General features: G+C 39.3%; 1 protein-coding gene across 2 annotated transcripts in view; it reads left to right on the top strand.

Annotated features, from left to right (window-relative positions):
• Positions 1–21144, top strand: part of ATP11A (ATPase phospholipid transporting 11A) — a 413748-nt gene extending 392604 nt beyond the window's left edge. Inside the window, exons 29-30 of one of the 2 annotated variants that reach the window (XM_033948052.1) lie at positions 8990–9094; positions 20216–20348. In XM_033948052.1, the coding sequence (XP_033803943.1) occupies positions 8990–9079 (90 nt within the window). In that variant the 3' untranslated portion in view covers positions 9080–9094; positions 20216–20348. Of the gene's footprint in view, positions 1–8989; positions 9095–20215 lie in introns of both variants that reach the window. The other variant, XM_033948051.1, reaches the window with a different exon arrangement.
• Positions 21145–21610: the final 466 nt, after the last annotated feature.

Raw genomic sequence — 21610 nt, 5'->3', positions numbered from 1 at the left:
CTTAATTGGGGAAGGTTTTGCTGTGAGAAATACTAAATTGTAAGGGACTTCAAGCATTAAGGATTAGAAAGCATCCTTTTATTCCATCTGAAGACATTTAGGGCTCCTTTTACTAAGGTGCGCTAGCGTTTTTAGCGAACGCTGAAGATTAGTTCATGGTAACCCCGCGCTACAAAAAATACTAACGCAAACTCTATGGAGGTGTTAGCGTGTAGCGCGTGCTAAAACTTCTAGCACGCCTTTGTAAAAGGAGCCCTTAGTATGTAAAAGGAATAGAAATAAAATTTTACTAGAGTGGTAACAACAAACTGTTCTTGATCAGGAGTATTAACCAATCTTGCAGAGTGCACCATGATGAGCTCATTTTTATTCTGAATTTAAACTAAAAGTGTACATTTTTATCTAAACAGTCTTTACCTTTAAGTGATTAACTGCATTCTATTAATGGTTAAACTACTGTCTAACCTAGTCTACAAGAGACCTTTAAATGCCATCTCCTATGTAGTTAGAAACTGGTGCATTAATGAGAATGCAAATTGCATTCAAACCTGTTCCACTGTTTATTTTTATATATTTAATTATTTGTTCTACAAGATTTCTCCTGCAACTTTTTTTTTTTCCCCAGTTCGAACTAGCTGTTGGCTATGCTTCACTCTTAAATACTCAGGCTCCCTCCTCCAAATATTTTGTCCTTTCCCGACTTTGCCCAGTCACCACAGCAGTAAACCTGGGCCATGATCCATAGACCATGGCTCTTTTCAAAACATGGTGAGGCGGCCCTTGATTTAGGATACTAGCTGCTCAAAGGTCAAGACACGCTTCCTTGCCTTTTGTGCCCTCTGGAAGGCAGAGCACAGCAGTGTCACTGAGCTACCATAACTAACCTGCTCCTCCATTTAATTGTACTTTTATATTAAATGCTGAATTGATAAAAACAATATCTGCTATTATATAAGAACTAACGTGAACAAGAGCATACAGTTAGTATCTGTGTAATTGAACACCCTTGTTCACCCGCTTTTCTAATGCTTTATTGTTAAACCTATCTTAATTCTCTCCTTACTGACATCCTAATGAGGTTAGTTCTCTTGCAGCTTGTAGCCATTCTTATCCCTTTATTCTTACTAGTTTCAATATGACCTTTCCAAAATCAATAATAAACAAAGGATCTGGAGATCCTTCTAACTATTCACATGGAATAGTTATAGTAAACTTCGAGAATAAAACCTTTGAGAATAAAAGATTTCCAATAATCATTTTATTTTAATGACATCAAGATTTACATGGTACATGCAATTAAAGTGTGTTTAGTATTATTAAGGCCCGGATTCTCTAAACAGTGCAGATATTGGCAGCCGCTGATCGCATGTCAATTATGTGACAGTGTCATATAGAGATTTGCGTCTCCAGGCAAGATAGGCACCGTAAATGTAGGCCAGAGTTTTCCAAGCCTACATTTCTGGTGCATTCTTTGTCATTAGTCATTTTAGGCCGCCTAATGCCACTGTGGGCATTAACCATGCCCACAGTGGCATTAGGCGGCCTAAAGCACCTACAGAGGTATGATTCCAACTCTTGTAAATGCCTTGAAACTCAGTTAAACATGTCATTTGAACAGCGTTTTTTTACTGAACATGGGTGCCTAAAATATTGACACTAGTTAGAGAATCTAGACCTTAGTGACTGAGATTATACTTCTTGTGCTTTAGCATAGGAGTGAGGTTCATTACTATCATGATATGTGCAAAATTAACTCATTTGGAGACATTGCCCCTGAAATTAAAAAAAAAATAATTTAAATTCGAGAAGCTACATATTTTGGCTAGGAGGCCTTTACACATTAGGGAAGGCAAAAGGCCATAGCCTTTAAATGGCTAAGTTGCTAGACTAAACATTCGTACAAACTCATGATTCATAATATACACGATACATACTGTAGAGTATTGCTCTGAAGTCTTTTATTGAGTATCAAAGTGCAATGAAGTAACTGTTCAGCTACTGCTGACCCAGTGACACATTGGTTGGCTTTACAAAGATCCAAAATGATTTTCCTTATAGAGGAAGAAAACAAATTACTGCAGTAATACTTAACGTGACCATTTATTTTTTTCCTCAAAATGGGACAGGACCCCCGGATCCATTTCCCCTTCCCAGGATCCTCCCCGGATCCCATTAAATATAGTGCAAAATATAGACAGCAGATATAAATTCTCAAAAGTAACACATTTTGATCACTAAATTTAAAATAAAATCATTTTTCCTACCTTTGTTATCTGGTGATTTCATGAGTCTCTGGTTGCACTTCCTTCTGATTGTGCATCCTCTCTTTCATTTCTTTCTCCCAGCCCCCCGACAAGCCAAGCCAGCCTGCTTCCCCGATGTACCCTGCTCCCCCTACCCCAACAAGCCAAGCCACCCTGCTTCCCCTACCCCCCGACAAGCCAAGTCACCCTGCTTCCCCTGCACCCTGCTTCCCTGACCCAGCAACATCAAGGCGTGTGCAGCGACTGCACTGCATAAGCGCCAGGCCTACAAATCTTCAATCCCCCCTCCCCCCGACATCAATTCTGACGTCAGAGAAGAAGTTCTGGGCCAGCCAATCGCTGCCTGGCTGGCCTGGAACTTCCTCTCTGACATTAGAATTGACATTGGGAAGAAGGCTTCTGGGTGGCAACAGCAGCGGCGGCGGACCGGGGGTGGTAGTGGTTTGAATCGGCGCTGGAGGGAGGCTGGTAAGCTGCAGCAGCGGCAGACCGGGGGGGGGGGGGTGAATCGGACGCTGGAGAGAGGGAAGGAGGGAGGCTAGCTTTGGCGCGACAGGGAGGGAGGGGAAGTGATCGCCTGTGCCGTTATCCCCCGCGCACAGCTTTGGGATGCCGTCCCTGAAAACGGGACATTTCGGCGTCCCAAAGCTGTGTATGGGGACAACGGGACAGGGGATCTAAAAACGCGATGGTCCCGTTCAAAACAGGATGTATGGTCACCTTAGTAATACTACAGTTTGTAAACCTGAGCAAATACTGGAAGATGAACAAGAAAAAGTGTAGGACTCAACTGAAACTGTACTCTCTCTTGAGAAGGGCAAAGTTTAGGGTTCTAATTAATATTAGAAAATCTTTATAGCTTTCAATCAGATTTATCCCTTTTATTTCTTTCTTCTCTTCCTTCTCTTTATTTCCTCCTGTCTTCCAACCTGCTTTTCCTAAATAACTTCTGCATTGCTTATACATTAATGATGCACATGGGTACCTCTGCACTCCTCTTGGGAAATCACAGACTAAACAGCAGTGCCTTTCTGTCGAGCAGTCTACCATCTTTATGCTTTCTCAGACCTCAAGCAATATAAGTTTCTAACGGAATACAAGGTGATACTCTTTTAGCTCTTTGCATGCTGGGACATTCTATTTTTGTTGAATATTGGATCACAAAAGATTCTTGTAATGAACATTTTAAAGGTATTCACCATACACACAATTTCTGGTTCATGTTTCAATAAATTAGAGTAACTGGTAAGTCCACTTGCATGCATGTAAATAAAGATCAACAAAAAAGTTGCAGGTGGTACATTTTTATAGTGCTAACTTAGGGCTCCTTTTATCAAGGCGCGCTACGGGGGTTAGTGCGTCGGACATTTCATCATGCGCTAACCCCCGCGGCAGCCTAAAATCCTAACGCCTCGTCAATGGAGGCGTTAGGTACTAGCACGGCAGGCAGTTTAACGTGCGTTAAACCGCTACCGTGCCTTTGTAAAAGGACCCCTTAATGTTTATCAGTACCTTTCATGAATTGTACGCCCTTCATGAGGGCAGTGTGTACTAATCTGTTGGACTGATTATAGTTTTCAAAAGTTGCTCTTAAGAAAATTAGGTTAGACAAGTAAGAAGGCATCAACTGCAATGAATTTGAATTATTTTATGATTTCATATTTGAATTTGAGAGAACTTTTTCTTAAATCTTCATTATATATAACCAGTCCAGTTATCTTAAAACTATTTAGGTATCACCTGTCTGTATATTGAAAGTTGCCTTTATGTGGTTTTCTTATATTTATGATTCCAAAAATCTCCGATTTGGCCCATAGCTGTAGCTTTTACTGCATTTAAAACATTGAAAGAATAATATCAGCTGACTGCCCCCAACAAAATTATGCCTGGATATTCAGTGCTGGACCCTGTCTGGGTACTGGCTTAAAGGGGGAAATTCATCAACAGGTGGTAACACGCGATGATTAGCGTGTGCTAAACACTAAAGATGCTTATAGAAATATAATGGATGGCTGTAGCATTTACCACATGCTAATCATTAGCACAATTAACATGGCTAGCACCTGTTGATAAATTGCCCCCTAAATATCTAGATATTATATTTGACTGGCAATTAACTAAACTAGATAAGTTCTGATATTTAGCCTTTAACCAGTTAAGTTAAACCAGACAAAGACAGGACTACTATTTGGCCCTCTTTTACTAAGCCGCAGTAGAGGTTTCTACCGCAGCCCAGAGCACTAAATGCTCCGACATTGCTCCAACGCTCATAGGAATTCTATGAGTATCAGAGCATTTAGCACTGCAGGACGCAGTAGAAACCTCTATCGTGACTTAGTAAAAGGAGGGGGTGGGGATTATGTGGTCCTGTTTAGCTGGTTAACTTAACTCGTTAAAGGCTGAATATCAGCACTTATCCAATTGCAGCAGCTTTGCTCCACCTCCATCCCCACACCACCCATACAATAGCTGGCTTCAGCTTTAGTGGTTAGAAGGGATATTCAGTGGCACTGTCTGGGTAAGTGCTGAATATTCCCTAGGGGTCAAGTAAAAGACTATCATAATCAGTTATATTTCAATCCCTGAAATTTCTGGGTGGACATAGTAAAATGACGGCAGATAAAGGCCCGAATGGATATGTACAGTGGTATCACAGAACATTATTATTAACTGGTGCATCTTTTAGTTTTTACCAGTGCTAAGATTAATGTCCTTATCAGAGAACACATTATACATATTCAACTTTATCTTATTCTCCATATGATAATTCTATTTACAGTTGTATACAGATGAGCAAGGTCTGACCTGGGTGCTAAATTATGTACAACTGGCTATATTAATTAAATCAGCATTAAACTCCTGTCCTGTTTTTGTGTATGAACCAAATTAATTTTCATAGTTTCCTTATCCCGAAAAAGAGCAAAGAGCTAAATTGCAAGGAGGTGTGCAAAAAAAAAAACCAACAAAACAAAACACACACAAAGTGGGAGAGGTTTATATTTCTTTACAGTATAAGTACTCTTTTTCATGGTGCAACAACTTTGCAAAAATAAAACTTATATGAAAAAATTATCTAGGATCTTTTCATTATGCAGGATCAAATGTATTTATGCTATCAATATATTTTTAAAATGTATCAGTTAAAAAAAAAAAGCTGGTGTCTGATTTTTGGTAAGATAAAGATTGTATTTACATATTATGGTCTTCAAGGACTGCAAATAGATCTGGTTTCATGATTTGCACAAATAATATTTAAGAGATGAATTTGATGAGTGCTGCAGAAGATTACTTATAATAAAACAGCTTTTTCCAGTTTAGTCACATACATAATAGAGATGGGAGCTTGTCCTGATTTAATACAGTGGGGGAAATTCTATTTATGTCGCCAAAAAAAATCTGTGCTTAGTGCTAGTCTATAAACCGCATTCAGAGTTAGACTCGGTTTATAGAGTGTGTAGTGCCCATCCCTATGTCTAAAATTTAGGCCCAGCCATTTACACCAATCAAAACCTGGCATAAGTGCGTGGATTGGGTATATTCTACAACAGTGTGCCCAACTTTTAGGAATGTCCATGACCACCCTCTGGCATGCTGCTTTTGGAGATCCATGCACTAGAATTTACAATGCACCACTATACTGCTTAGAAAGGTGTGTGGATGAATTCTAATTAGTGCCGGTTATTGCTTGTTAATTGGCGGTTATCAGCATGGATTAGCTTATTAACTAATTAAGTTGTGCACACAGATCAGGAATAAGTACAGATTTGTGCGCACAACTTAAGTTACAGTATGTAGCATCTGGGGGAGTGTCTCACTTGTAGGCCCATTTCTGAGTCCCCAGGGGAATGTTTGCCAGTCCCTTATATTGTAAGTCCTATAAGAATCCCAGTATAGTAGAACTCAAGCAGTTAAGGAAAAGGCCAACAGAAAATGCTGCTTTGGGTTCAAGATGGCAACCACAGCCTGTAGCAGTAGTCTTATAAGACTAGATTTTATGGATGCTATTTTCAACATGGAGCTGACATGAGCAACAGTGACTAAGGAGCGCTGCACTCCCCTCCCTTGCCCTAAACTACCAGGGTATCTATCAGGTAGTTCTGGGGGAGCGGAGGCTTTTCAGGAGGGGATTGAACGCACTTTGATTTGGGGGGGGGGGTGGCATAGGGAGAAGCAAGAGATGCTGGACACCTTATAGAATGAGCATAAGGGAGGGAAATTGAGATACTGGTCAAACAAGAGAGGCAGTGATTGGGGTGCAATTTTGGCACCCTGTACAGCCACACATACCTTGCTACTGCCATGCTGGAGGATGTGGTCAAGGTGACTAATATAGTGGAGTTCAAAAATGATTTTGAGAATATCCTGGAGGGAAAAATGCTTCTAAAATTATTAGATACGTAGATTCGGGAAAACCACTTCTAATCTCCGGAAACAAACGATGAGAAATAGATCTAATTTTTGGGCTCTGCAAGGTACTTGTGACCTACAACGGCCACTGTCAGGGAGACAGAATGCTGTGCTCAGTGGACCTTGGTCTGAATTAGCATGGCTTTTCTCATTTAGGGGAAAAAATAGACAGGGAATTGATAGTGGGGCAGCAAGAGAGGAAGCAGTACATTAGTACCTTCTGGTGGACTTAAGTTGCTCTTATGCCTTTCCTGCATGTAAGCACCATTAAAAGTAACAGGAAAATAAGAAGCACCAACTTGCATGAGACATGCAATAAACATATATATAGAGATAAGAAAGAAATCTCACTGTCTCTTCAACTTTTGGGACAACTGACTGTTCTTGCTTTATTATGATACATGATAGTTTTTATGCAAGATCCCCTCAATGAGGAAACTAGTGACAAACACTGGATTTAATCACAATACAGTAGTTCCAGCCTAAAGCTAATTTTGGGAATCTGCTGTCTCAAATCAACTCTGTTTTCAGTCCTTGGAGTTTGTCATGCCTGCTATATAGCATGTGAAATCTGTCTTAACAGAGCTGTTTGATCTCCTAGTGTCTGCAAAAGGTAATCCAGTGGTTGCCTTACTGTGTATTTGCCTGTGGTTTTTACTTTAGTAGTAGTAGAGTGTGTGGTTTTATTTTCAATAGCAAGGTTATTAATTGAAAGCTCAAATTCTGCAACTTCATTTTGATATCACTTCCATCCTTAAACATTTCTTTCTGTGTGTGGTGAATAACAGCTTGGCATCATAAGCTTTGCTAATGCCAAAATGAAAACCATTGTCTTGATATTCTAACTTCAAACACATCCCCAAAGCACGCATCTGTGTACAAATTACATTGTCTTTTCTGTTGTACCAATCGATTTGCAAAATCTTTGGAGGAATTTCTTACTTTTGAGTTAACCTTAATTGGGAATTATGCTTGCATCTGTTTTTCTGTCTGTTCTCATCCACAAGCTGTCATCACATGCAGTAATTCATTTTTTTTTCTCAGCACTCCAATAACTTTTTATGGTGTCACATGCATCATTCTTGCTTTCTTACTAACAAGAGAGAATGGCTTCGTTATAAGTCAGCAACATTATTTCAAAGTCTGAACCACATACCTGTCAAATATAGCTACATGTTGTGTCTTTAAAAGGACATATGTCCATGGTTAAAATAATAAAAACATCCTTAAATTACTGAAGACAATCCTTCCCTCCTCTGGACAACCACTTAGGGGTGAGGGTGGGGACTCTGGGGAGAATAGGGGTAGGTAGGGCAACCGGGGGAGGGGAGAGGGTAAAGCTGGGGGGACCCTGTCAGTTATCCCACAGGCATTGAGCTGCAGCTTTGTAGCCTGTTGCCTCCAGGATACTGGAATAATGCCACTTTCAAGGTGTCTTGTAAGCAAGGTTGTTCCTTTTAAAAATAAGATTCAGTAACCTGTAGGACTAGAATACTGCAGGTTGCTGAATCCCACAGGAAATTGATATGCGGTAAAAAGCAATCTTTTACTGCACCTTGATAACTTCCCTCCCTTCATATTTTGTGTGGTGAGACCATGCCTTCTGCTTGACGAGTATAGTTTCTACACAATTTCTTGAAGATAAGGTGATACCTTTTTTATTTGACTAACTTAATGCATTTTTTTATTAGCTTTCAAAGGTAACCCTTTCTGATCTTAAGAAAAAGAGTTACCTTTGAAAGCTAATCAAAATATGCATTAAGTTAGTCCAATAAAAAAACATATCGCCTTATTTTCTTTAAACTTTATTTTATTTCTATATATTACATAATTTCTGTAAATACAGAATCATCCATTGAAAATAGTTGTACTTTCCACAGCAACACTGCCCTGGGATAACTTGAATTCTTCAGATCTTGGAAGCCAAGCTGAGTCCAACCTGGATAGGAGATCATTAAGAAATATTGGGTGCTGTGGGGTACAGGAGACAATGACACTCCTCTTCTGTATCCTGCCAATAATGTCCCCATCACAGTGGTGTGGTTGTGATATTTAGATGTGTAACAGATAAGATACTTACCACCTTATGCAGTCATTACAACATAAAAAATGAGCCTGGGACTTACCATTCTCCCAGTAACATGGGTATCAGATTGTGCTTTAAAATTTCCAACACTCCCCAGCCAGGGATATGGTGACAAATCATTGTTATATTGACACATTAAAACTTTGAGCCTTTTGTATTAGTCTCTGGGTGTTCGTTCACTTCTTCATGCGATATTCAGCAATAGTCTCAGTGTTTTTCCTCATCCTTGCAGAAGATTAAGAAACATAAAGCACCTGTAAATGCAGTGCCGAGCAGCGAGGGGCCCCTTCTCGAAGAAGCCCTTACATCTTCCGAAGCATAATTAAATCAGTGATAGGTAACAGTATTGTACCAATGTTGCCAGTTTGGAGTAATTTCTTTTGGTGTGCTGTGCTGCTTTTGAACTATCTCCACTTTCCTCCAAAGTTTTTGCTGTGTTTTACCTGTTTTCTTAATCATTAGAAAAATTGTCTGTTTGCCCAAACCAGTTCGTATTCCAACTAGGATATTTGTCTATGAATGATCTAAAACAAAGAATATTTTTTTTTATCATTTATAACACCATAAAATTAAATCCAAGTACAGTGAAATCTAACCTGGAAGAAATAGGTGAAAAAAAAAGTGGAGGAAAAGGACTTCAGAAACCAGGCACCCCATCTAACAACCTTTGATAAATTTGGCTTCATATATGTGTACAAACGTGTTCACAGATTAGTAATCTGGTTACCAAAGAAAATCCTTTAAAATATACTACATTCTCCCCTGCCCTCCCCCAAAAAATGATAAATTTTAATTCTACATTTTAATTTTAATTTTCAGCAACATATATAATTGTAATATTAAAAGCTAAGAATATAAAACAGTCAGTAATGTAGTGATATTAATGGAACTACCTCATATTCATTATCATTCTCTAGATTAGAGTTTTTGTCTTACTCCCAGCAATTCATTGAGCATCAGTTCTTAATCAGGGACAATTTTGGTTGCAGAAATCCAACTCTTGATTTTAATACACAAGCTAGGAATTAGAGAATGGCATGGGGACACCTGCGGGGACAGGGGCAGAGCCTTGGGGATGGGAACAAACTTTGGTCCTGTATCATTCTCTAAAAGCTTAAGACTAGCTTTAAGTAGGCTGTTCCAACTAGATGGAGTAGCATCTATAAACTGCTAGCATTAATATGTAAAAATTTAACACATCTTAGACAACTGGCAATTGAATACATTGATTAAAAAACCTGCAGAATCTGATTTTGAATTTAAATGAAGCACTGTTATATGGCATCATTTGTGTCTTGTTTGCCTTTGATGTGGCAACAAGAGTCTTATTTGCTGATCAGACTTCTACCATCTATCATGTGCCCAATTGCTCAAGCATCTTACTGTTATTGCCATAGATTCATCCATTCTTACTAACATCAAGGAGCATTTCCAGTATTTAATGAATACTTATTTTCCTTTTCATCTACTACACAGTGTTGGTTCTCTTCTAATCCATTTCTGAAAGTCGTAAGAACATAAGAATTGCTATACTGGGACTAAATGTCCATCAAGCCCAGTATCCTGTTTCCAACAGGGGCCAACCCAGGTCCCAAGTACCTAGCTAGATCCCTAGTAGTAAAACAGATTTTATGCTGCTTATCCTAGGAAAAAGCAATGGATTTCCCCAAGCCATCTCAATAATGTCCTATGGACTTCTCTAAGGAAATTATCCAAACCTTTTATAAACCCTGCTAAGCTCACCGATTTCACCACATTCTCTGGCAACAAATTCCAGAGCTTAATTACACATTGTGTGAATAAATATTTTCTCTAGTTTGTTTCTACTACTTAATAGCTTCATCGCATGTTCCCTATTTTTGGAAAGAGTAAACAAACGATTCATGTCTATCCATTTCACGCCACTCAGTATTTTTTTAGACCTCTAAGATCATATCACCCCTCAGCCATCTCTTCTCCATGCTGAAGAGCCCTGGCCACTTTAGCTTTTTCTCATAATGAACATAAGAACATAAGAAATGCCTCCGCTGGGTCAGACCTGAGGTCCATCGCGCCCAGCAGTCCGCTCACGCGGCGGCCCATCAGGTCCAGGACCTGTGCAGTAATCTTTTATCTATACCCCTCTATCCCCTTTTCCAGCAGGAAATTGTCCAATCCTTTCTTAAACCCCCAGTACCGTTCGCTGCCCTATAACGTCCTCTGGAAGCGCATTCCAGGTGTCCACCACACGTTGGGTAAAGAAGAACTTCCTAGCATTCGTTTTGAATCTGTCCCCTTTCAACTTTTCCGAATGCCCTCTTGTTTTTTTATGTTCTGAAAGTTTGAAGAATCTGTCCCTCTCTACTCTCTCTATGCCTTTCATGATCTTGTAAGTCTCTATCATATCCCCTCTAAGTCTTCTCTTCTCCAGGGAAAAGAGACCCAGTTTCTCCAATCTCTCAGCGTATGAAAGGCTTTCCATCCCCTTAATCAGTCGTGTCGCTCTCCTCTGAACTCTCTCGAGTAACACCATATCCTTCTTAAGGTATGGTGACAAATACTGGATGCAGTACTCAAGATGCGGACGCACCATTGCCCGGTACAGCGGCAGGATAACTTCTTTCGTTCTTGTTGTAATACCCTTCTTGATTATCCCCAGCATTTTATTCGCTCTCTTGGCGGCCGCTGCGCACTGTGCCGTCGGCTTCATTGTCATGTCCACCATTACCCCCAAGTCCCTTTCTTGGGTAGTCTCATTCAATAACATCCCTCCCATCGTATAGCTGTGCCTCGGGTTTCTGATTCCCACATGCAATACTTTACATTTCTCAACATTGAACTTCATCTGCCATCTCTCTGCCCATTCCCCCAATTTGTCCCAAGTCCCTTTGCAATTTTTCACAGTCCTCCTTTGTCCGAGCTCCACTAAATAGTTTGGTGTCGTCCGCAAATTTTATTATGTCACTCTTTGTTCCTGTTTCTAGATCATTTATGAATATATTAAATAGCAGCGGCCCGAGCACTGAGCCCTGCGGAACACCACTCGTGACCCTCCTCCAGTCTGAGTAGTGTCCCTTCACCCCTACCCTCTGTTTCCTACCCGCTAACCAGTTTCTGATCCATCTATGCACGTCTCCGTCCACCCCATGGTTCTTCAGTTTCCGGAGTAGACGTTCATGAGGCACCTTGTCAAAGGCTTTCTGGAAATCTAGGTATATGATGTCTATGGGGTCTCCTTTGTCCATCTGTTTGTTAATTCCCTCGAAGAAGTGCAATAAGTTGGTCAGACACGATCTCCCCCTGCAGAAACCATGTTGAAGTCATCCCATCCCATGAAGTCATCCCATCCCATGAAGTCATCCCATCCCATGAAGTCATCCCATCCAATGAAGTCATCCCATCCCTTTTATCATTTTTGTCACCCTTCTCTGTACCTTTTCTAATTCCACTATGTCTATTTTGAGATATGGCGAGCAGAATTGCACACAGCATTCGAGGTATGGCTGTATCATAGTAGAGAAATACAAAGGCATTATAACATTTTCATCTTTGTTTTCATTTCCTTTCCTGATAATTCCTAACATTCTATTTGTTTTCTTAGCCTCAACCACCCATTGAGCTGAGGGTTTCAACATATCCTCAATGATGACATCTGGATCCTTTTCCTGGGCAGTGACTCCTAACATTGAACCCTGTATCACATGGCTATAGTTTGGGTTCCTCTTTCTCACATGTATCACTTTGCACTTGCTTACATTAAATGTCATCTGCCATTTTGATGCCCAGTCTCCCAGACTCATAGGGTTCTCTTGCAATTTTTCATAATCCTCTTGCAATTTAACAAGTTTGAACAACTTAACATCCAACACTCTATAAACCCTTAGTACTCTCTAATTTTTCTAGTTACCAAACATTATCTAAAACCCATAATTCTCCCTTAAAATTTTATCTCATCGTTTATTCTATTACTTCAAAGTTGAAATGTAATTCTTGTTTTTAGTTTGGATGTAATCCGCCTTGAACCGCAAGGTAATGGCGGAATAGAAATCACTAATGTAATGTAATGTAATCAGCAAATTGAATTATCTCACTAGTTATCCCCATCTCTAGATCATTGATAAATATGTTAAAAAGCAGCGGTCCCAGCACAGACCTCTGGGATACCCCACTATTTACCCTTTTCCATTGAGAATATTGACCATTTAAACCTACTTTCTGTTTTCTAACTTTCAACCACTTCTTAATCCATAATAGGGCATTACCAATTATTGTCCCATATGATGTAAAAACAGAGGGAATGAATCTTTGTGAAGATTGTATCAAAACCAGATCAAAATAGAAGGCTCTATTTGTGATTTATAAAAAGTTATTGTCCCTTTTTAATACTCTAATAAGATTTAAATATAAAATAATAAGTGTTCAAGGCTTCTGCAGATAAGAACAGAGCCCATGAGGATGGGGCGGGGATCAACACAGTCTTTGGGGATGGGGCGGAGATGGGAACAGAGCCTTTGAGGACATACTTTGTCCCTGTGTCATTCTCTACTAGAAATAAAGAATGCACACCAATATATTTTGGGAGTGAAACTTTGATTTGGTGTTTACATTTATTTATAAAGTATGACATTTAAGGAACCCAGTATTAAGTGTATGCACTTGTCAGGACATAAATTTTTAAAGAAAGTGACATAAAGGCTTTTTATTTTGTTAGTTCTGCTGATCTGATTCTAATATGTCGCTAAATGCTGGGTATTGCTTGTTTGGTTTTGTGGTTTTTACTTTTAAATCTTTGAAGAGTTTCTCAGATACCAGTTTGTGTCCTATAGACTTTAGACTTACATACACTTTTTGAGGTTTAATAGTGTACATGGGAATATGGATTAAACCAGAGGCTGTGTAGCATTTCACTTGATCCAAGTATATGGGGGTAGGAGAGTACCACACATCATCTGAGGGCAAATGGGCAGTATATTCTCACATGTGGGTGACATCATCCACTGAACCCCAACATGAACAGTCAAAAAGTGTACTATCACTTTAAAACTTTAAGACCACCTGTACCACATGAATGCCTGTCAGCTCATGTGACCATCGGTTTTCCACAGATCTGAGAAGCTGCTTCTTAAGAGTTTCTCTAAGTGTGTAAAATTTTATAGTTTTTTGTGTCTTTCCATTTATTTTTTCCTTCAATTTATTCATTGTTTTTCTATTAAATTTCTTTTTCCTTCATTTTGTTTAAAAATTCTAATTTTTTATCAGATTTCTTTTTTGGACCTTTGGGCTCTTTTCAACCTGTTCTCATGATGGGAGCATTGGCGCTTTTTAAAGTTACCATTTACTCAACCTCCCTGGACCATAGAGTCCTTTGATCTTGCGTCAGCGGTTTTCCGTCGATGTCCAAGGCTCCTAGTGGTTTCAGTATGTCCAGTGCCTAGGTCCTGGACACCATGACATTTCCTGTACACTCTTATCTCAGCTGCAGAAGAGGTTGCTTAAAGCCAGGAAATTGCAGTACAAAAAGCTTTTCAGATCAACTTCTACATCGAGAATTGCTGGAGACTCAGACACAGACACTCAACATCGAACCACTCCAACATCAACACTAGCATTAACAACATGTTCCACTTCTTCATCGGTGCTATTCTCCTTGGGGGAACCCAGTAAAAAAGCTAAAAAGCATAAGCACCTTTCCCCCTAAAAACAGGCATCAGTGTCATCTCAAGCATCTTCACCATCCATGTACTCTAAGCATTGATGCACCAAGACCAAGTCACTGTCATTGCAGTTGGTATCTTCTCTGAGGCGTGCATCGACATTGAGGTCCCCAATGCCTCGACACCTGACACAGCCTACACCCACTGTACTCTTGTCAACATCGGTACCAGTGCCATCTCATAAGGATCAACTCAGAGAGCTGTTGCAAAAGGAGCTAGCTGGGATGCTGCAGTTGCACTCAGTACAAATGCCTGCTTCGATGAATGCAGTTTTAGCCCAGTCTGAGCAACTCCCAAAGACTATATCAATGGACCATTCTTGGACACCAGGCGTTAAGGATCACAAATGAGAAGACATGTCTCATCTTCCAGAGAGCGCATCACTTCATCACATTCTTGACATTCGCCTCAACACTGTCCTCAATGCTCACCTAAGCATCCATCTCGATGCTTGCTTTGAAGTTCTCCATCCATAAGACCTGACCTCAAAGACTATGATTCAGACTTCAAGACTATGATTCAGACTTCTCATCGATCTTCTGATTATCCAGACTTAACTTCAGAGGAGTCTTATGGCATACCTTTTAAGCTGTCTAGATGCCATAAGCATCTCTGGTCACGTTTTTAAATTGGTTCAAAGGCTTCTTGAAAAACCGATCCTACCAGGTCATCAGTGAACAATTCTATTCCCAATCATGGACCAACTCCTGTGGTATCCCCCAAGGCTTCCCACTATCACCTACTTTATTCAATCTATACATGTCTACACTAGGCCATGAACTATCCAAACTAACCCCCTATTCTATTAAACTGTGCTAGCAGTTTTTAGCACAGAGAGCCACACTGAATGGCCTGCGCTGCTCCTGATGCTCATGAGTGTCTTAAGGATTGCATAAAAGTACCACTCCATAACTTAATGAAAGAACCTTTATTTAAAAACTGGGAAGCACCACTCACTGCCCCAGTAACTCTATGCAAGCTTAATACTTTTTATAGACTCCAGTCCTGCCCAGGCTTTGATAAGCCACAACTACAACACCAGTCCTTAGCGGTGGAGTCTGCTTTGAAAAAAGATAAACAGTTCCAGAATGTATGCAAGAATTCCACCTGGGAGAGAAGGCAGAACACTTGATAAGTTTGGGCGTAGAGTGTTCCAGAGTTTCATGCTGTCTAGCAGAATACCGAACTACAATTTTATATTATATTTTACATGAAGTCACTTATCCAAAAAATGTCACTTTACAAACAATTGTGAATCCAAGGCTTGTTGACACTGGTAAAAACACCTTTTGTTGCGCAGGAGTTAAGATATGGAACTCTTTGGTGGGTCAAAAACGGAATTGTCGTGAAAAGGGTATGTTTGGAAATTACTTAAAACGCAGTCATTTGTGGATGCCTTTTTCTAGACATAACTTACTTCTCTGGTAGAATTGATAAACTGTTTATGATTGTAAGTTATGCCACTTTTTTAGCTATGATTTTTAAGGTTGGTTTGTATGTGTCTTTTATTATGTTTCTGTTTTAAAACTATGTAAATTTTGTAAACCGTTTAGTTGTAAACAGTATAGAAATTTTTTAAATAAATAAATAAATAATACCTTCGGCACACCTCAATTCCTACCATATTTCTCAATTGGCCTGTTAGAAACAAGAAAATACATGGTGCACCTTTGACATTGTTTTTTGCACATCAGCAGGCAAGCATGGCTCAGAATCTCCGATTTTAATGCCAGTGAACAAGATTGCCTCTCAAACATTCCCTGAGTAGGAGATGATTTATTTGGGGATTGTACAGAGGAAGTAGCACAGAAGAACAAGAAACATGAGGATTGTATGACCACCTTATCTTCCTCCATGTCAACCCGGTCTCAAATGCCAAGAAAATATTCCAAAACTTATAGGTGTTCTACTTATTCCAAGCGTAGGTATAGCTAACCTTCCTCATCCTCTCAACTTTCTACTCAGGCATCCCAGGCAGCAAAGGATGCAAAAGTCTCAGTCATAGCCTCAGTCCAAGCAATAACTTTGGACTCCATATTAGAGAGCATTGTTAACATATCTCAACCCTTACATCAGACTCTCCCCATAGGAGGTCAATTCATCCACTATTTTCATTGATGGCCCCTGATAACATCAGATCGTTGGGTCCTCCAAGTGGTGAGTCAGGGCTTTGTTTACAGAGAACACCTCCAAATCATCCTCCAAAAGAGTTGAGTTGCAGCTCCCATCAGAAGACCCTCCTTTACCAGAAGCTCTCAGTCCTCCTCTAGTTCAGTGCCAGAGAACAAATACCTCTGTAGGAGATGGGCCAAAAGATCTCAAAATATTTTTTCATACCAAAGACCGAAGGTCTACACCCAATTATGGACTTCCATGCTCTCAACAAATGCTTAATAAAGGAGAGATTTTGCATGGCCCCCTGGGAGCCTTGTTACTAATGCTAGAGGCCTCAAGGAAGCCTACACATACATTTCCATCTTCCCAGCTTACAGGAAATATCTTCGCTTTTGAGTGGGTACACACCACTTCCAGTACACAGTATTACCATTTGGGCTGGCATAAGCACCCAGAGTATTCACAAAATACTTAGTGGTACTAACTGCACTCCTACAATCATCTAGCCTCCATGTGTTCCCTTACCTTACCCTAACCCCTCAACAAGCTCATCAGACTATGAATTCAACTGTATGTTTATTAGAACTTCTCAGATTTGCAGTGAATGATGAGAAGTTTAACCTCTAACCTACTCAAACTGGCATTCATTGGAGTGGTACTAGACACAACTCGTTCTTGTGTTCAAGTTTCAAGTTTCTTTATTTTTGATATACCGTCTATCAAAACAAATGTCTAGATGGTGTACAATATAAAAAGATTGTAAGGGACTATTAAAATAGGTAAATAAAAGCAATATTTTATCAAATATTAAAAATACTATACGAATTTGGATTAATGTACATGAGACGGAAGGAAAGTAGGGGAGGGAAAGGTTGTGTAAAATACATCGAAGTAAAATTAATAAAAAAGGATGGTAAATGGGGAGTGACAAAAACATTAGGAGGGGAATCATTTCAAAAGAAGTATTAGATGTTTCAAAGCTTCACATGAATCAAGGAATTAAGAGGCTGAAGCTAATACTAAAGAATAAGGCATCTTTAAAGAGGAAGGTTTTAAGTTTGACTTTAAATTTTTCAAGCGAGTTCTCTAATCGAACGTCTAATGGGAGGGCATTCCACAGAGAGGGGGCGGTTACTGAAAAGATGGATTTGCGAATAGTATCATAAAATAGTTCCCGTATTGATGGTATGGAGAGTAAATTTTGATTATTTGATCGGAGGGTCCTAGATAATGAATAAGGGATCAAAAGTTTATCTATAAACACCGGTTGCTTAGAGTTTTTTGCTTTAAAAGTGAGGAGGAATATTTTATAGGAGAGACGATGACTAATAGGTAGCTTTGCGGAGGAGAGGGGTGACATGGTCAAATTTTTTTTGCATGATAGATTAACTTAGCAGCAGTGTTTTGCAATAGTTGTAGACGACGGATTTCTTTCTGGGTTATACCTTGATAAAATGCATTAAAGTAATTTATAGTTGAAATTACTAGGGAGTGAATCAGGATATTAATTGTGGAGAGATCAAGAAAAGAAGAAATAGAATGGATGAGCTTAAGCTTATGAAAACATTTCTGCATAACTGCACTAACTTGTTGATGAAAGATGAGGTCTTTGTCTAGAATGACTCCGAGAAGTTTAACTTTCCTATCTGTTTGAATTGGAGAGGAGTCGATACAGATGGGTAGACATAAATGTTCATCTGGAGAGGGCAAGTAAAGGACACTAGTAGTTTTAAGAATGTTCAGTGAAAGTCTCCTCGCTCCAGCACATCACTGCACACCAAATGATGCATCTCCTGGGCCAACTTTCCTCCAACCTTTTGATTTCACCAGGCTCATAGTAGTTGTCAATAACATTCTTCTCAGAGGCATAATCCTGGCAGCTAGGGAGTCCCATATGTGAGAATATACTACCTACTTGTCCTTGGATAAAGCATAGTTACTCACCTGTAGCAGATGTTATCTGAGGACACCAGGCAGATATTCTCACAACCCTCCCACCTCCCCTAGTTGACTTCTTAGCTGTTTTACTAAACTGAAGGTCCTGCTAGCCAGGGTCAAGCGGAAAGGCATCAACATGCGCACAGTATGGGCGGTCTTAAATTTTAAAGTGACAGTATACTTTTTGCCTGCCCGTGATGGGGTTCTGTGGATGACATCACCAAGATGTGAGATTATCTGCCTGCTGTCCTCAGATAAAACCTGATACAAGTGACTAACTATGCTTTCTGTTCCTATACAACAGTTTGGTTGTTTTTTGCTTTGGTAGCTTTGCCTTTTCAAACACTTTTTGTGGACAATGGTACTATAAACCTACATTCCCAGCTACTCAAGGTGTTTGTACTATTTAATTTTATAGCTTCCCTAGCCTTGTTGTTGCAGGGATAGTCCTTGAATGGGAGCCATGGATCACAATTCCCTCTAGAACCCGATGCTTATACACCCTAGCTCCAGCCAGTTTGTGTGAACATTGAGCAATGGCCAGGACTCTACTCAAACCCACCCACTCCACACCAGTGAATGTTGCCTTGGCACAACTCCAGCTGGAAGAGATTGAAAGCTGAACTGAGGAAATTAACGTAGATATTCTGTACACCATTGCACATCTGTCATTGAACCACTAGTCTAGTTCACAATGAATTCAGTGCATTATGACAACCCAAGACTAGCTGTTTTTCCAATTTCTGATCCATTTTTGTGGAACACACTGCCAGGCTGTTTGCATTTATGTAGGAACATCATGTAGTTTCGCCATTTGTTAAAAACACATTTGTTTGCTCAGATATTTTTTTTTTTTTGCTGATTATGTAACACAAGATGGAAGTCCTGTTTGATATTTTATGTATGTTTTTAAAGAAAGAAGTATGAGTAGCATAGTGTTGTTTTTTTATGTTGTTTGATTTATTATGTGTGTATTATTTTGTAACCCAACTAGGTTATGGGCAGGATAAAATTGTTTAAATAAGTAGCTTAGCAGTAAAAGCAGCAGGTCAAGAACCAGGGAAACTAGGATTCAAATCCTGCTTCTCCCGTTGATGCTGCTTTTGACTGTGGACAAGTCGTTTAACTTTACATTGCTTCAGGTACAAACTTTCCCTGTACTTGTATGCACAGTAAATCTTCTCTGGCTCTGATTTGAAAATCAAGTAATCAGATCCAAAATAGTCCAATCCTGTTCCAAAATTCTATAAGGATTTACTACATTGTACTGCTTTAAGAGTTTAAGCCTTCTGCAAATTTAATAATTTGTAAACATTATGAAAAAAATCCAATAGTCCTTTTTATTTTTATTTATGATTTAACCTGCACTACACAAACATACCAGGCAAATTGAAGTATGTTAATTTCCCTACCCCATATGTGAAAATCTTCTACATTATTTTATAGTTCCCTTTGTAAATATGTACCTAATTACCATGCACTTGGGGATTGTATTTTCTGAAATAAATCAACACTGCTAAGTCCCATTTCACCACACACAGCAAGTTGTTGCATGTCAGAATTTTAATTCTCAGGTATAAGGCACAGAAAAGAATGAAAATGTGTACATAAACCATGTCATGGCATGTTCATGTTCAGCATTAGGCCAAATTTGAAGTCTGCCTACAGCACCTTGGGTACTGAGTATTATTTTTTTTTTCTTCTCTTGACAGGATACTTCCAGACATTCTGGGGACCATATCTCAGAGCTGACACCTCTTGCCGCTCTACATAGCCCAAGCTATCAGAGCAACGAATACAAAAGCTCCCCAACAAGAAGGTCTAGATCTAGTCCTCACTCTAAGAAAGTGATGTTCACGCACTGGAGAGACCAAGATTACTTAAAACTCCCTTCCCTCTTCGGCTGTTCCAACAACCGCTTCAGCTGTAGTAGCAGCTCTTACCACAGTGGATCAGGTTTAGAAACATCTGTATGATGAATCACCAGTATAGGCCTTTAAAAACTCTACTTTTTGTTTGATTCTGCAAACACAAGAAAGAGTCATACGACAGATCTTATACTAAGATGTACTTGGCTGTGCTGTACAAAGTGACATTTAGACAGCATCTGCTTACTATATAACATTAAAAAACAAACAATCTGCACAGTCTGGTACTGTGTCAATTATAGCACCAAAATGCCACTCCTACGTGCCCAGGTTTTGTCTGTGTCACCTTACCTGTCTGATCTTATTTGAACTGTATGGTTTTAGAGAGTGGCCTAGATTGAATAATCAGCAGTTTGATTTTCAGCTAGAAGTAATTATGTCTGATATTTCAACTGTGACTGTCACTAAGAATGGATTTACAAACTGCAGATTCTGGTTGGTCTTTTGTCCTTGTCCCCTATCACCACTATGTTTCTGTTTTATAGAACAAAAATTTCTTTTGACAAACTAAAAAAAAAAAAAAAAGAATGCACACAACTGATCTTGTCATTTTAAATTATGAAATTAGGTTTTATATTTATATATATATTAATCACTTCCCAGTAGAAGTATGATTATTTTTGCTTGCATTATGTATATACTCCATGGAATTGAACTGGAGAAACAGCCACTGAACTTGAAGAAATGGTTAAATATATTCATGTGAACTCTTCCAGAAGAAGTTGTTCTTTCCCTGTCTCCCTGCTGCTTTATGTCTGGACTGTGTGTGTATACATTTACATATACTGTATGAACTGCACTGGGAAATATGTGTTTTGCTGTTAGAGCTATAAAACATATTCATTATTTGATGACAACGTTGTTATTGCATGTTGGCAATATTTGTTTCGGGTTGTTACAGATAGCTGGATGGCAACGAAACTATGGGCTGTGGTAAATTTTGACTAGAAATTATTGAATTTTTAGGAAGCTTTTAATTCCAGGTGTGGCAGCTAGCTTGTACCTCAGTCTCTGTATAGTTCAGGTACCTTACATCAGGGAATTTTATCTACCAGTACTTGATGGGACTCAGTTCCGGCACCTTTTTTAAATTTATCACCAACAGAACAATACAGAGCAGCATCAGAACCTGGTAATTGTCCGTACAGTTAATCATTTTGTACACTGTAATTTTAAATT

Source organism: Geotrypetes seraphini, chromosome 6 (assembly GCF_902459505.1).
Source record: "Geotrypetes seraphini chromosome 6, aGeoSer1.1, whole genome shotgun sequence".
Classification (NCBI taxonomy): Eukaryota; Metazoa; Chordata; class Amphibia; order Gymnophiona; family Dermophiidae; genus Geotrypetes; species Geotrypetes seraphini.
This window is presented reverse-complemented; position numbering and strand designations above follow the sequence as displayed.